The sequence below is a fragment of the Solanum pennellii genome, chromosome 3 (assembly GCF_001406875.1).
Source record: "Solanum pennellii chromosome 3, SPENNV200".
NCBI lineage: Eukaryota > Viridiplantae > Streptophyta > Magnoliopsida > Solanales > Solanaceae > Solanum > Solanum pennellii.
The window spans coordinates 32,562,800-32,579,126 of record NC_028639.1 but is presented as its reverse complement, the minus strand read 5'-3'; the positions used below and the strand labels follow the sequence as shown (position 1 = coordinate 32,579,126).

The 16,327-nt window shown below is 35.6% G+C and overlaps 1 protein-coding gene across 1 annotated transcript; it reads right to left on the bottom strand.

Annotated features, from left to right (window-relative positions):
- Positions 1-3,597: 3,597 nt before the first annotated feature.
- On the bottom strand, positions 3,598-14,175 carry LOC107013324. Its single transcript, XM_015213263.1, has 6 exons — positions 13,985-14,175; positions 12,818-12,919; positions 4,810-4,878; positions 4,383-4,626; positions 4,045-4,207; positions 3,598-3,992 (listed from the first exon to the last, which is right to left on the bottom strand). Exons 1-6 carry the CDS (start codon positions 14,173-14,175, stop codon positions 3,598-3,600), a joined length of 1,164 nt encoding a protein of 387 aa, XP_015068749.1.
- Between the last annotated feature and the right edge of the window lie 2,152 nt (positions 14,176-16,327).

The following is a 16,327-nucleotide window of genomic DNA, read 5'->3' as shown; positions in this document are numbered from 1 at the left end:
TCATACGAACTCAAAACTGAGCAAACTCAGTAGCTTTGGAACGATAATCCAAATATATTAGTACGGTATATTTTAGAACACCTAACTTATCCTGATCTAAGAGATATGGTCTTTTATAGTTGACCCAAAACTCTTACTAATTTTCTGAAAATTCCAGATTTTTCATTTTCTTTAAATTTGACTCTTTCTAATTCTATCTCTTTCTAGTTCTTTCAAATAGAGAGATGTTACTATATATTCTCCTACGGAAAATTCATTCTCAAATGAGATTAATCTTAATAGTCTAAGGATGTAATATCAACCATTCAGTTCAAACACTCAACAAGCAAATCTAACACATCAAGCATATAAAATTAAAGAGTACTAAGAAGATAATTAGTACCTTAATTTGGAACTTCTCCAGATTCAAAAAGATGTGGATATCTCTTATTCATATATTTTTCAGCTTTCCAAGTAGCTTTCTCAAAAAATTGGTTCCTCTAAGAACTTTGACTGATGCTACCTTTTTTGTTCTCAACTAGCAAACTTGGCAATCTAGAATCTGAACAAGAATCTCCTCATAAAAGAAGCTATACTTGATATCAATATCTTCCGTTGGTATGATTAGTAAAGGATCTCCCATGCATTTCTTCAATACGGAAACATGATATATTGAATGAACCGCTACTAACTCTTTTGGTAGATCCAACCTGTAAGCTACATTACCGATCCTTTTGGATGTTCTTTAAGGGCCAATATAAGAGGAACTAAGCTTTACCTTCTAACCAAACCTCATAATATCTTTCATGGATGAAACTTTCAAGTAGACCCATAATCTACTTCACATTCTAACTCCCTTCTCCTAACATCAATATATGATTTCTGACAACTCTGCGATGTTTTCCACCTCTCTTGAATAACTTTCACCTTCTCCATAACTTGATGATCTAAGTTTGGTCCTATCAACCTAGCTTCACCAACCTAAAACCATCCAATAGGAGATATAAAGTTTCTCCAATAAAGAGCTTCAAAAGGAGCCATTTGGATGCTAGAGTGATAACTATTATTGTAAGCGAACTCAATAAGAGGTAGGTGATCATGCCAATTACCTTTGAAATCAAACACACAGGCCCTCAGCGTATCTTTTGAAGTCTGGATAGTGTGATCTACTTGACCATCTCTTTGACGATGAAAATCAGTACTTAAGTTTACCTTTGAACCCAAGCCTTTCTGGAATAACTTCCAAAACTATGCAGTAAATTGCACACCTTCGCTGAAATAATGGAAATGGAATTCCATGAAGTATTAATACCTCTTGAATGTATAACTTGGCATAGTCCTCTGCTGAATGGGTAGTCTTTAGCGGCAAAAAGTAGGCTGATTTTGTCATTTTATCGACAATTCCCAATAGGAATCATGTTGCCTGCGAGACCTTGGTAAACCTGTGATGAAGTCCTTATTAATCATCTCTCACTTCCATTCTGGAAGTTCTATATTCTAAACCATACCACCGGGACTTTTGTGCTCTACTTTAACTCGTTGGAAATTTGGACACTTAGCAACAAATTTTGCAATGCCCTTCTTCATACTACTCCACCAGAAAACTTCTATCAAGTCGGGATACATCTTTGTGGAACCCGGATGAATGTAATATCAGGAGCTATGAGCTTTCTCCATGATCCCTTTTTAGAGTTCATCCACCATGGTGCACACAACCTACCTTGATACCTCAATACACCATCTCCTCTTTGTTCAAAATCCAATACTTTTTGCTTATGCACATTTGCCTTCAATTTAAGCAAAATAAGATCTTTGTCTTGATTTCTTTTTACTTCTAATACTAATGATGATTCATCCCCATTCATCACCACTACGCCTTCTTCTGTGGAATCCATTAGTCGAACTCTTAAGAATTTTTCAAGCTCTTTCTTATCTTTCTCGAAATAGGCGGTACTACCCATCGACAACCTACTCAAGGTATAAACAACATTAGCCTTATCTGGGTGGTAAAGAATACACATTTCATAATCCTTGAGTAATTCTAACCACCTCTTTTGTTTGAACACCATAAGGATAATGGCGCCATATTTCTAAAGCAAAAACTACGACATTTAACTCAAGATCATGGATTAGGTAGTACCTGTCATGAACTTCTAACCGTCTGGAGCATAAGCTATAACTTTGTCATTCTGCATTAACACACAACCCAAACCAACTCTAAGCGCATCATAATAAACAACGAAGCCTTGCGTACCTTCTTGTAAGGTCAATACTTGGGCAGTATACAATCTCTTTTTCAATTTTCTGTAAGCTTTTTTCCCAAGCTTCAGTCATTGAAACTTTACTGTCTACTAAGTTAACTTGGTCAAAGGGGATGAAATAGATGAGATCCCCTCTAGAGACCTTCTATATAGCTATCCAAACCCAAGAAAATCCTAATATCAGTTGGAGATGTGGGTCTAGTCAAATTCTACACTGCCACTATTTTCTAAGTATTGACTTTAATCCTCTCTCTAGACATAATATAGCCTAAGAATGCCATATACTCAAGAGAAAACTTACACTTAGAGAACTTGACATACAAATCTCTATCCTTTAGAGTTTGGAGAACTATTCTAAGATGACTAGCATGATCTTCTTCATTTCTTGAATATATTAGTATGTCATCAATGAATACGATAATAAACATATCTAAATAACGTGTGAATACTCTATTCATAAGGTCCATGAGTGCTGGATGTGCATTGGTCAAACCAAATGACAAACTAGGAACTCATAATGACCATAACGAGTCGCAAATGTTGTCTTTGGAATATCACATTCCCTTACTCTTAACTAATGGCAGCCTGATCTGAGGTATATCTTAGTGAAACAAGTATCACCCTAAAGCTGATTGAGAAGATTATCAATTCTCGGAAGATGATACTTATTCTTGATGGTAACCTTATTTAACTGACGTCAATATTTATACATCCTAAAGGAACCATCCTTCTTTCTTACAAAAAAGACCAGATTGCCCCAAGGTGAGACACTTGGTCAAATAAAATCCTTATCAAGGAGATCTTTCAACTGCTTCTTCAATTTTTTTAACTCTGCAGATTCCATTTTATATGGCAGAAAAGATATAGGACAAGTATCTTGAAGAATGTCTATACTGAAGTCTATTTCTCTCTCATGAGGGACTCTGAGAAGATCATATGGAAAGACTTCTAGAAAATCTTTTACTACTGAAATTGACTGAATAAGAAGTATCTCAACAGTAGAATCATTAACTCGGACTAAGTGATAGACACACCCCTTGGAAACTAACTTTTTTTCCCTCAAGGTACGAAATGAAATGATCCTTGGGCACTGCTGAACTACTATTCAACTCTAAGACTGGTTTGGAAACTAAAACTTGAAAACTCAAGTTATACTATCAATTGAGGCATAACATGCATGAAGTCTTTCTATACCAAGAAAGACATCAAAATCTACCATGTTTAACTCAACTTAATCAGCCATGGTGCTCTTATGATTGATGAAAACATGACAATCACGATAGACTTTCTCTGCTGAATACAATCACCAACAGGTGTAGAAACACTGAAGGGCCCACTAAGTTGCTAAGGAAGAACATTAAAACTCATTGCCAACATACGGAGTTACAAAGGAAAAACTCACTCCTAGATCTAGCAAAGCATAAACATTAAATTTAAAGACTTGGATCATACCAGTGATAACATCTGAAAAGTTCTCTTGCTCTTGGCGACTAGTGATAGAATATAAGAGGTTTTCTCTTCCACCAGTAACTGAAGTAGCCCCTCTAGGTGGAACTTTGTCTGCTGGAGCAACTGAAGAAGACTGGGCTCTATTTCCACCAGTACCATTACACTGCTTGTTCTTTAGACACTCTATCATAAAATGACCATTCTGGTCACACTTGAAGCAACCAATGAAGCCATCACGACACACCCATGAGTGGTTCTTACCACTCTTAGCAAATGCAGGAGGCCTACTACCCTTATGCCAAACTACCCTGAGAATAGGCAGGTTTAGCTTTGAAATTCTTTCTATTGTACTCACTTTTGTTCTTTGGTGAAGGTGCACTAGCAGATGATAGAGCAAGTCCCTTCTGTTTCTGTTGGAAGGATGATCGATTGACATTATTCTTCTTCTGCCCAGACTCATTCCCTGATGTCTTATCACTCTTATTCTTAAACTCTTCTCTATCCCTCAACGTTTTCTCCTGAACATGTTGCACATTGATCATAAGATAGATGAGATAACTTAACAACAATTATACTCATTCTACTCGTCATGTTAGCAACTATCTCCGGAGCATAGTGAGAAAGTTGTGTGAACCTCCAACTACACTAATGAACGGTCAAAGAATCCTGCTTAATTGTGAGGAACTCTCGTACGTTAGCCTCTCTCGGTTCTCTGAGAAAGAAATGCCCCAAAAAGGCCTCCTCAAAATAAGCCCAACTCGTAAGTGGTGCTTCATCAACTCGGTTCTTCTTCCATTGGTCGAACCATATCCTAGCCGCACCCTTCATTTGGTATGCAATTAGTTCCACCCTCTCGGTATCAGCAATGTGCATGATTTCGAAAACTTTTCGAAGCTCATCAACAAAATTATTTGGATCCTCAGTAACACTAGAACACCTGTGAATTTTGGAGGATTTATTCATAAGAACTCTCGAATCCTTGAAGTTTTATCCACTTCTATCAATTCCCTATCTGTTGCCCAACTTGATTGGTTACTACTTGTCTCAACATTCGGATAGCTTCACAGAATTCAACATTGGTGACCTCTCCTTGGGGTTGCACTCCTGGTGCATTAGGTACCCCTTCTTCATGTGGTTAAACATTCCGTCTAGCTTGATGACCTTTGACAATTCTTCGTGGAGGCATGATCTGAAAGACATGCACAAACATGAGTTAGAAGAAACTTTTTAGAGATCAAATTCTAACACACTAAATGAGTGTGAAAGAAGTGAAATAATTTCCTAAGTGTTGCGGTTTTCTAATTGTAGATGTGGCGCGCTTCACAACCATAACTAGGACTGTACAAACACATTTATAGACTCACTAGGACTTTTTAACTCTCTTCTAGGACATCAAAATTTTCACGCCCTGAGCCTACACCCTGGGCGGGAATGACTCGAGAATCAATGCTGACCCAAAGCAAACCCTTGGCCTGAGTCACTTACCTAGTGGAAGACTTAACTTATTAAAGATAACTCATATGAAACTTAGAATTTTATAAAGAAAACATTCAACTATCCAATAAGATAAACTCAAGTCTCAACATAAGATAATGAAAATGAAAAGACTAAAGAAGCAACATCTAACTATCTATGAAGCCTGTAAAAAAATGAGATGGACGTCAGGACAAGATGCACAACATCCAAATGAACTAATTAATAATGAAAGCAATAAAAGGAATCCTCCGGAAAGCCAGGAGGCTCACTACAAAACTCTGAATGCTCAACTGGATCAATGAAACACTAAATGTTGATCCTAGTTACCTGTATCTTCATCATAAAAAGATTCATGCCAAATGGCATCAGTACATTGAATGTACGATCATCGAGGGGAATACTAAATAAGACATAAGCATGAAAGGAATTGAAGGAAAAACATTGTCTCAACTGAACTGAACTCATTTCGATATAAAGCAATAATGTAAATGCAATATGAATAAAAACTTTTATAACATAGATATAGACCCCAACGCTTAGTTGAATTTATATTTGTTAGAGACCACTTACACTTTTGAATCAAATGAAGTGTAGTTGAGTGTCATAAAAAATGGTACCACTGTCGGGGAGTGGTGCTTAAAATTCTTTTAATGAAGTTTAGTCGTAAACTAATCTTGTTGTAGTTGAATAAATTTATTATTTTTTGTTGTTGGATACTCTTAAACATGAGAAAAAATAAATGTTGACGGGAGCAATGCTAGACAATTTGGGCTCAATGATGACATCAGTAATTTGCATGATGTGAATAAAAAAAAGTTAGGAAGTGCGGGTGCTATTTGATTGCCTCTGACTGTGGGCAATGCGGTGTTTTGATGTGAACAACACTATGTTGCCGCTGGTGAAAATAAAAGGTTTTTTGGATGTCTTTCTACTAACGATCCTCAAGACGACATCCAAAGCTTTGTGAATGTGTGTGGGCCATTTTCTTTCAAGAACATCACTCCGGAGTCTATCTGACTTTGTTTTATATTCCTTTTTTCTAAAAAGAGAGGCATCAAAGTGGTTGACTGACTTACCAAGGGAATCAATCACTTCTTGGGAGGAGATCACTAATTCATTTTATATAAGGTTTTTCCCTCCCCGAAGATGGTGAAGTTGAGGGACAATATTTAGAACTTTAACAGAGTGGATGGTGAACCAATTCATAAGACGTGGTTAAGGTTTCAGAAGTTGCTGCTCCAATGTCCAACTCATGGACTACCGAACAATGTGTTTTTACAATACATCTATCAGAGCCTCGACTTAATCAACAAGATTATGAAAAACCAACTCATTTCTTGTGATTTTAGGCGTGAAAAGAATAAAAATCATGGGGGTGATCATTTACAGTGATGTATCTGGAAAAGTGAGAGAAATTGTGGAAAAAAAGGATTTTTGTAATTTTTTTTCAATGGTAGGGATTAATAAAAATAGGGTAAAAATGATGTGTATGCTTGAATGAAGTCTAAATTACTTTGATTCATTCATACTTCTTTTTAGGTAGTTTTTCCTAAATTTTATAGTAGAAACATAAAATAATAATAATTGTTAGAAAAAAGCTTCTCGAATCAAGCAAGTAAGTCAAACAAATCACTTATCAATTTATTAATATAACATGGAACAAAATACAACGCCGCAAGATCGACTAAACCTAGTCATCTAGACCACAAGTAACAAAGAGGCAGATTTTCAAATAATACACAACTATTTTAACAAACGAATCAAACATAAAACAAACAAAGATCATTGATGAATTTAAGTAACATCACTAAATTTAGAAACAAAAAAAACATTTGAAATGCATGACTTTGAATCTAATTATTACAACACATGAAGTTCAATATATTAGGAATCAATATATGTCTAACCAACACTTTCTGGAGGTGCTTGTGTAGAGGAAGAAACATCATTTTCCAGCTGCGCTAAATAATTTTTCAATTAAAAATCAATGGAGTTCAACCAAAGCTCGAGTTCATTAACCTCCTTTTCATTAAATTTCATGATAGATTCCCACATTTTTTTCATATCTGTTTCATCTGTGCCAGATTTCGTATTAGATAGATCCCTTTCTATGATATCAGGATCGTCAAACTCAAGTTTTAGTTCCTTCACTTTGTTTTGAGATTTTTCAATAGCAATATGATTACTTTGACTTGACTGTGTATTTGGACTAAAAACTATCGACAACAACATCAATTGTCGGGTGAAAAAAAGAGTAGGGTTTATCGGTCGGAGATAATAATATTTTCCCCAATTCAACATTGTATTTCTCAATCAATTCACTAGATTTTTTATATAATGTTGATTGACGCTTGGAAAATGTTGTGTATCGATTATATTCATTTTCTATTTGGTCCATTGAAATCTTTGACATCTTAAAGTCTTTTTTTCTGCCATGACTCAACTTTTGAGGAAAATGACTCTTTTAAAAAATAATTGAGTTTATTTATAACACTCAAGAAAATGTGGTGCTTATAAAAAATTAAATAAGATGATTATTCATACAAAAGTTCTTCATAGTTATAATAAATTTCTAGCCAAATAGTACAATTATGAGTAGATTTCTTGCATCATTTTAAAAATTATAGTAACAAAATCAATTTATATGGTAAGAAAATCAAGTTTCTTGTCAAAACATAAATATTTCAATGTGGTTAATAAATTTTACCAAATTTTGGTAAGCTAATGAGAATATTATTTTCAAAATAAAAGAGTAAAGCTCATTTCCCCTCCTTAAGATTTCAAATTTGAGAAACGATACCCCTTCACTTTTTGAATAAGATGATAAATGAGAAAAGTACACTAAATAGAATAAAATATTAAATATTACACTCACACACCCCATTTCTTAATAATTTTAAATATACACAGTCGGCACACAAAATGAACACTGCATAGCCTCCCACACACACACACACACACACACACACACACACACACACACACACACATATATATATATATATATATATATATACATATATACATATATATAAGATGCAGGCCAACTAGCATTAGTTCATAGAATGTATGAGTATGCGAGTTAAAATTCTAAAATAAATTAACTTGAAAAAGAGTAAGAAGGAACACTTACCTAGGCTCTACTCAACTCAAGAATACTTTAACTCAATATAAATAAGTAAGACACATGCGGTATATATAAAGCTTGTAAAACAATGTAAATCTGTCCATGATGACTACATAGTCTATGGGGGCTTGTGTTATTTTGAACCCGCATCCCTATATCGGTTCTCAATAATACTCCCAAATACTTAGCTCATATGTTTTTAAAACAACTTCTTCTATGATTTGAGATAATTGCTCAAACTTAACTTAAAATCTCTCTTGGAAATTAACATTTCCTCTTTACTAAAAACTAGCCCAAAGGCTCTTTTGGAAATCTCAGTTCCTTTCTTGCTCGAAATGTGAAAACATTTATAAATATTAGGGAATACTTAGTTCCCTTATAACTTTTGAGAAATGAACTCAACTCTTTACTCTTTGCTTAAATTTCAACTTGAGCCTTAAAACAAACTTAAAATGTTTGTTAAAGACTCTAGAAACTTTAAGAACTCGCTTTGACTTATTCCATGACTTTTAAACTTGGCTCTTAACTTCCCTTGAATTTGAAGTTTTGGATTCAAGGTTAAAACTCATGTTCTTAGATGACTTTTATATGTTTAGAAGTCATTTAAAGTAGTAATAATCAATAGGAAGTGTAAAAACACTTTAGAAGGACTAAATGGATTGAACGATGGAATCTAGAAGAAAACGCCGATTTGGGCACATCCGAGCGCGCCGCACCAGCCCGAAATGTCTGGTTCTTGAGCATGGAACATTGGTGACGCACAGCGCTAGGCCTCAGGTTCAGTGGCCACTTATAGGCACACTGCAGGCGCGCCGCGCCAACCTTTCTGGCACTATGTGGGCATGTCGCGCTACCTGTTATTTTAGGTAAAATCTGACAACTTTTACTCCCATTTTCTGATCTTAAATCATTTTAAATCGATTCTTTTTCTCCAATTCTCCTTAGATTAATATACCCAAATCATACACAAGGACCTAACTCAAAGAATTCAAGAAACAACACTTTAATCCTCAAGGAACTCCTAAATCTCAACCTATGTTCAAGAACAGAAGCAATTCAAGAACAACATTCAATAACATTCAAAATACAATCTTTTTAGGTTAAAATCACGTTGAATCAAACATGTTTGGCACGTGAATGAACCCAACGTTAACATAGACTCACATACCCTGATAGGGATCACCTCGACGAATTCCACTCGCAAAGCTTGATGTTCTTGGCAAATTATTGACTTCTCTCCCTTCTTTTCTTCTTTTCTCTCTTCTCCAAACCCTAAGCATAATTCTAACTTTTCCAAACTTAAGTAATTTAATTTTTACCCCAATAAATCCCAAAAAACGAATAAGGAAATTATTTAGAGAAAAGACTAGTTTGCCCTTCCCTAAATCCGGATTTGGACTTTCCTCAATCCAACAACACAACTTTTAAAAGGCATAGCTCACTCATACGATATTGAAATCATACAAATTCTCCGGCGTTGGAAAGATTATTCCAAGATATATCCATCCATATCTTAAAGCACCTCCAACTCATCCTGATCTAGAAGTTATGACTTTTTTAAAATGACCAAAAACTCAATTTCTTAACTTAAAATTTTTTTTCCAGATTTTCTTTCCCTTTCTATCCAAAAATGATTAATTTTAGTTACTTAGCTTATTCTTAGCTATTTCAAGTTGCGAGATGTTACAATATCTCCCCCTTGGGAATATTCATACTCAATGAGATTTCTTTTACTAAGCTAAGGGTAGCAACATCAAGTTAAGCATTCAATCAAGCACAAACTAGTAACAACATGCTTACTCAAAATTTAAATAGTTTAAGAAAAGAATTAGTACCTTGATCTACATCTTCTTCGGATTCAAAGAGATGTGGATATATTTTCTTCATATCCTTTTCAACTTCCTAAATACTTTTTCAACGAATTGGTTCCTCCATCGCACCTTAACTGATGTGGCCTTCTTTGTTCTCACATTGCGAACTTGGCAATATGAAATTTGAACCTGAATCCCCTCATAAGATAAGTTATGCTTATTCTCAACATTCTCGGTTGTACAATCAATGAATGATCGCCCATGCAATTTTTCAACATAGATATATGAAACACTAGATGAACTGTTGCTAACTCTTGTTGTAGCTCTAACTCATAAGCTACATTATCAATCTTTTTGGCTATGCGATAAGGTCCAATATATGGGGCACTAAGTTTCCCCTTCTTACCAAACCTCATAACACCCTTCATGGGTGAAACCTTCAAGTATACCCAGTCATCCACTTCGAACTCCATTAGCCTTAACCTAACATTTGTATAGGATTTTTGACGACTCTATGCCGTTTTTAATCTCCCTTGAATCACTTTCACCTTCTCCATAGATTGGTGAACTAGATCTGGTCCTATCAACCATGCTTCACCAACTTTGAACCACCCAATAGAAGATCTGCATCTTCTCCAATAAAGATCTTCATATGGAGCCATTTGGATTCTCGAATGATAACTGTTATTGTAAACAAACTCAATAAGAGCTAGGTGATCATTCTAATTTCCCTTGAAATCAATAAAACAAGCCCTTAACATATCTTCAAATGTCTAGATCGTACGCTCTACTTGCCCATCCGTCTGAGGATGAAACGTAGTACTTAAGTTCATCTTTTAACCCTAACATTTCTGAAAGGATCTGCAGAACTGTGCAGTAAATTGTGCATCTCTATCTGAAATGATGCAGACAGGGACTTCATGAAGTCTTACAACCTCTTGAATATGAAACTTGGCATAATATTCTACTAAATAGAGAGTCTTTACAGACAGAAAATGGGATGATTTTTTCATTCTGTCGATAGTCACCCAAATAGAATCACTCTATTTGCGAGACTTCGGAAAACTGTGATGAAATCCATGTTAATCCTCTCCCACTTCCATTCTGGATGTTTGATATCCTACGCCAAACCATTAGGTCTTTGGTGTTCTACTTTCACTTGTTGGCAGTTCAAACACTAGGCAACAAATTCAGCAATACCCTTCTTCATACCATTCCACCAACATACCTCTCTCAAATCGTGGTACATCTTTGTGGAACCTGGATGAATGGAATATCTTGAGCAATGAGCTTCCTCCATGATCCTCTCTTGGAGATTATCCACCTTGGTACACACAACCTACCCTATTACTTCAACACACCATTCCCCCCTTATTCAAAAGCTAATACTCTTTCCTTATGGACATTTTCCTTCAAATCAAGCAAAATGGGGTCTTGGTTTTGTTTTTCTTTCACCTTTGACACAAGTGATGATTCATCCCCGTTTGTCACTATTATTCTTCCTTTTGTGGAATTCATAAGTCTGACTCTCAGACAGTCAAGTTTATACATATATTTGGCTAACTCCCTCTTTTTTTTCCTCGACATGGGCGATTCTCCCATAGATAACCTTCTTAAAGAATTAGCAACCACATTAGCCTTACCTGGGTGGTAAAGAATACTCATGTCATAATCCTTAAGTAATTCTAACCACCTCCTTTGTTTTAGATTGAGCTCCTTCTGGGTGAACGCATATTGCAAGTTCTTGTGATTAGCGAATATTTCAACATGAACACCATACAAGTATTGTTGCCATATCCTTAAAGAAAAACTATAGCAGCCAATTATGAGTCATGGGTTGGGTAATTTTTCTTGTGAAGTTTCAACTGCCTGGAGGCATAAGCTATAACTTTTCCATTCTGCATCAACACACAACCCAACCAAGCCTAGATGCATCACAATACACCACGAAACGTTGAGTACCTTATGGTAAGGTAAAAAATGGGGCAGTAGTCAACTTTTTTTCCAATTCCTTAAACCTTTTCTTACAAGACTCAGACCATTAAAACTTCACTGTTTTCTGAGTCAATTTCATCAAAGGAGACGAAATGGATGAGAAACCCTCTACAAATCTCCTATAGTAGCCAACCAAACCCAAGAAACTATTAATGTTAGTTGTAGATGTGGGTCTAGGACAATTCTACACTAACTCAATTTTCTGAGTGTCCACTTTAATTCCCTCTCTAGACAAAATGTGGCCTAAAAATGTCACGAACTCTAGCCAAAACTCACACTTAGAGAACTTGGCATACAACTCTCTATCCCTTAAAGTATGAAGAACTAATATGACATGACTAGCATGATCTACTTCATTCCTTGAAATCATTAGTATGTAATCAATGAAAATGATAACAAACATATCTAAATAAGGTTTGAAGATTCTGTTCATAAGGTCCATGAACGATGCTGGTGAATTAGTCAAACCAAACGACATGACCAAAACCTCATAATGTCCATATCTGGTTCTAAAAGTTCTCTTTGGAATATCACATTCTTTAACTTTCAACTCATGGTAGCCAGATCTGAGGTCTATTTTCAATAAACAAGTGGCACCCTGAAGTTGATTGGATAAATCATCTATCCTTGGAAGAGGATAATTATTCTTGATGGTAACCTTATTCAAATGACGGTAGTCTATACACATCCTAAGGGAACTATCTTTCTTTCTCACAAACAGGACTGGAGCGCCCCAAGGAGAGACACTTGATCGAATTAAGACTTTATCTAACAGATCTTTTAGCTGTTCTTTCAAATCTTTCCACTCTGGTGGTGCCAGTCTATATGGCAGAACAGATATAGGACAAGCATCTAGAATGATGTTTATGACGAAGTCTATTTCCCTCTTAGGAGGTACTCCGGGTAGATCATTAGGAAAAATTTCTGGAAACTCTTTTACTATAGGAACTGATTGAATAGGAAGTACATCGACACTTGAGTCATTAACTCGGACTAAGTGATAGATACAACCCTTTGAAAACAAATTTTCTCGCCTTAAGGTACGAAATAAAACAACCCTTAGGCATTGATGAAATACTACTTCGCTCTATAACTAGCTCATTAGGAATCTGCAACTTGACAAATCGAGTTTTACAATCTATTGACACATAACAGGCATGAAGTCAGTTCATACCTAAAATGACATCAAAATTTACCATGTCTAACTCAACTAGGTTAGACATGGTGTTCTTGTGATTGATGGAAACAAGGAAATCACTATTAGACTCTTTCTACTAGAATAGACTCCCCAACAGGTGTAGAAACACTGAAGGGTTTACAAAGTTTCTTAGGAAGAATTTGAAACTTATTTGTAACATAAAGAGTTACAAAATAAATTCTTTTCCCTTCTTCTATAAAAACATAAACATCAAAAGTAAAGACTTAAATCATACCAATGACAACATCTGGAGAGTTCTCTTGCTCTTGGCGACTAGTGATTGCATGGAGGCGGTTTGCCCCTCCCTAGTGCCGGTAGTAGCTCCTCTAGGTTAAGCCCTGTCTGGTGGAGCAACTAATGAATACTGGGCTCTGTTGCCCAAATTTCCACTACTTTTCTTATTCTTACGAAACTCTTTCATGAAGTGTCCCTCCTGCCCACACTTGAAACAACCCCACTGGCCATCACGATACTTAACGACGTGGTTTCTACCTAATCTACCACATACATGAGGCCAACTACCTCCTTGTGCCACATTACCTTGGGATTGTGTTGGTCTAGCTTTGAAGTTATGTGAATTTTGTCCATTAAACTCACCTCGTTTCTAGGTGCAGGTACACTAGAAGATAATTATGGATGTCCCTTTTGTTTTTGAAAAGATGGACGGTTCATACTATTTTTCTGCTACCCAAATTCATTCCTTTTCTTAGCTTTCTTGCTTCTATACTCTTCTCTGTCATTCAACTTCTCCTCTTCAACCTGCTGCATATAAACCATCAACCTTGATATGTCCATGTCGCCTATCAACATTGCAGCCCTGCTCTCTTTGCTTGATGGATGACCCATGCCAGCGACAAACAAGCTCATTCTGCTCCTCATGTCCTTAACCATTTGAGGAGCATAGAGGGTCAGCTGGGCGAACCTCAACCCATACTCGTGCACACTCAAAGAGTCATGTTTTAGTTTAAGAAACTCTCGTACCGTAGCCTCTTTTAGTTTTCGAATAAAAGAAATGCCCCAAGAAAGTTTCTTCAAAACAGGTGTAACGATCCGAGAATAAACCCTATAAGTTAGAGCACTCTTAAGTTTCCACACGGCATACTTGAACTCTCGGAGGTCTTGTACAAGCCTCTTAGATTTCATTCATCACATAGGTATGAAAAGTAGTGCGGAATTAAAACTTTTGATAACATATGTAAATAAGAAAATATTTTATAAAAACGAAGTAACAAGTCTCATCATCACACGTCTTAATATTATAGGGTCATGACCCTTTACACTGAAAGATACTATGCCTTATCCAAGTCTTTAAAAGAAAGAAACTAAAAGAAACATAGTCTATGTCCTCGAACATATGAGGACATACTTATCTTGAGAGAATCAACTTCCCAATCTTTGCCTTCTAAGAACCTTCACTTGACTTCAACCTATACTTATAGTATATGGAAGAATATGGATTTAGTACAAACATTATACTAAATATGGAATATGCAAAATCATGCTAAAGAGGACATTTTAGTTGAAATAAACCTTTCATGCCATTTTAATAAAACCTTCATGAATCAAGTTACAAAGCACAGTACAATGCATCAATTAGCATACAAGATAAAACTTCTATAGTTCTCAACATATAGTCATATTCATCAAGAAATTCATTTATCATATTGATCTTCCTATCCAAAGTTATCCTAAGACTCACCTAGGTAAGAAATGAAGAGACCGCCCATACAACATCTTTAATACACACCTAATAGATCCTTCAGACTACCAAATATAAGCATGCTTAATTTCAATTCAACAAATCAACATTCATTACTAAAGATACCAGAAGGAACATACATGCATTTAGGAACTTCAAATAAAGACCATCCTCCAAGAAAACCCCCAAGTTACACTTAGTACAATGTGAAAGTAGCTTCTCTTACTACTACTTCCACTTAGTGCTCCTTAAGAATCACTTTAGACTAGGCACATCACATTCATCATTTACATAACTTCATCAGAATTTGACATAATATAAACATGCTTTAATAACTAATACATAAAGTCAACTTACATCATTTACATTACATAGTAACCCATTCATAATTTTCATAAAAGGACAAACAAAGACTTCCTGCCAAATGTCTACTTGTGCAATGGATAGATAGTGTCTCATTCCACCACCTATCCTAAGTTGTACACCCATAAGGAGACTTAGTTCATTTACATTCATTTGTGGGGGATAGCTTTAACCGACATAGGACATGATAGGTAGACATGTAATCCCGGTATTAACCCCTACTGGATGAAGTATCCCCACTTGCCTAAGGTAGGGTCGTTCTTCGAAGTACTACATCTCAACTGATGAAGTATACTCATTTCAAGAGGTACATTAGATACAACATATCTACTCATGAAGTGTATCCAACCCTTCTTCGAATCCTCTCGTTGCTGAGCATAAGTCCCTATAGAGTTCTAGACATTCATTACATTCATTAGCTGTAGGTTAAGAGATTCTACCAAGTTCTACATCCCAACTCAAGAAGAGTATTAATCTCTAGAAGTTACTTTTGAATACTACATATCAACTCATGAAGAGTATACAACCTCCAACCTTTTTTTAGAAAGATCTAAGGGATAGTGAGATTGATACTAAACACTTCATTTCAACTCCCGAAGAATGTCCTCCCCAAATTCCCCCTTCTTCATTCACTAGAGTTCTTAGGAATAGTAGGGTTGGTATTAGACACTTCATCTCCACTCACGAATTGTGTCTACCCTAGAATCCCTCATTTTCATTCATTAACTTCATTCATTACTTCAAAGTCTGTGTGTGAGTATATGTAAGAACACTCTTAACATAACCACCATATTTATAACTTTGAATTCTAAACATAATCATGCTACAATCATCATAAAACACACACTATCATGTTTCACTTTCACATTATACTTCATTTAGAGATAGCATCTTCAAGACACACATTGACACTTTCACAATACAACTGATGCATATATATATATATATATATATATATATATATATATA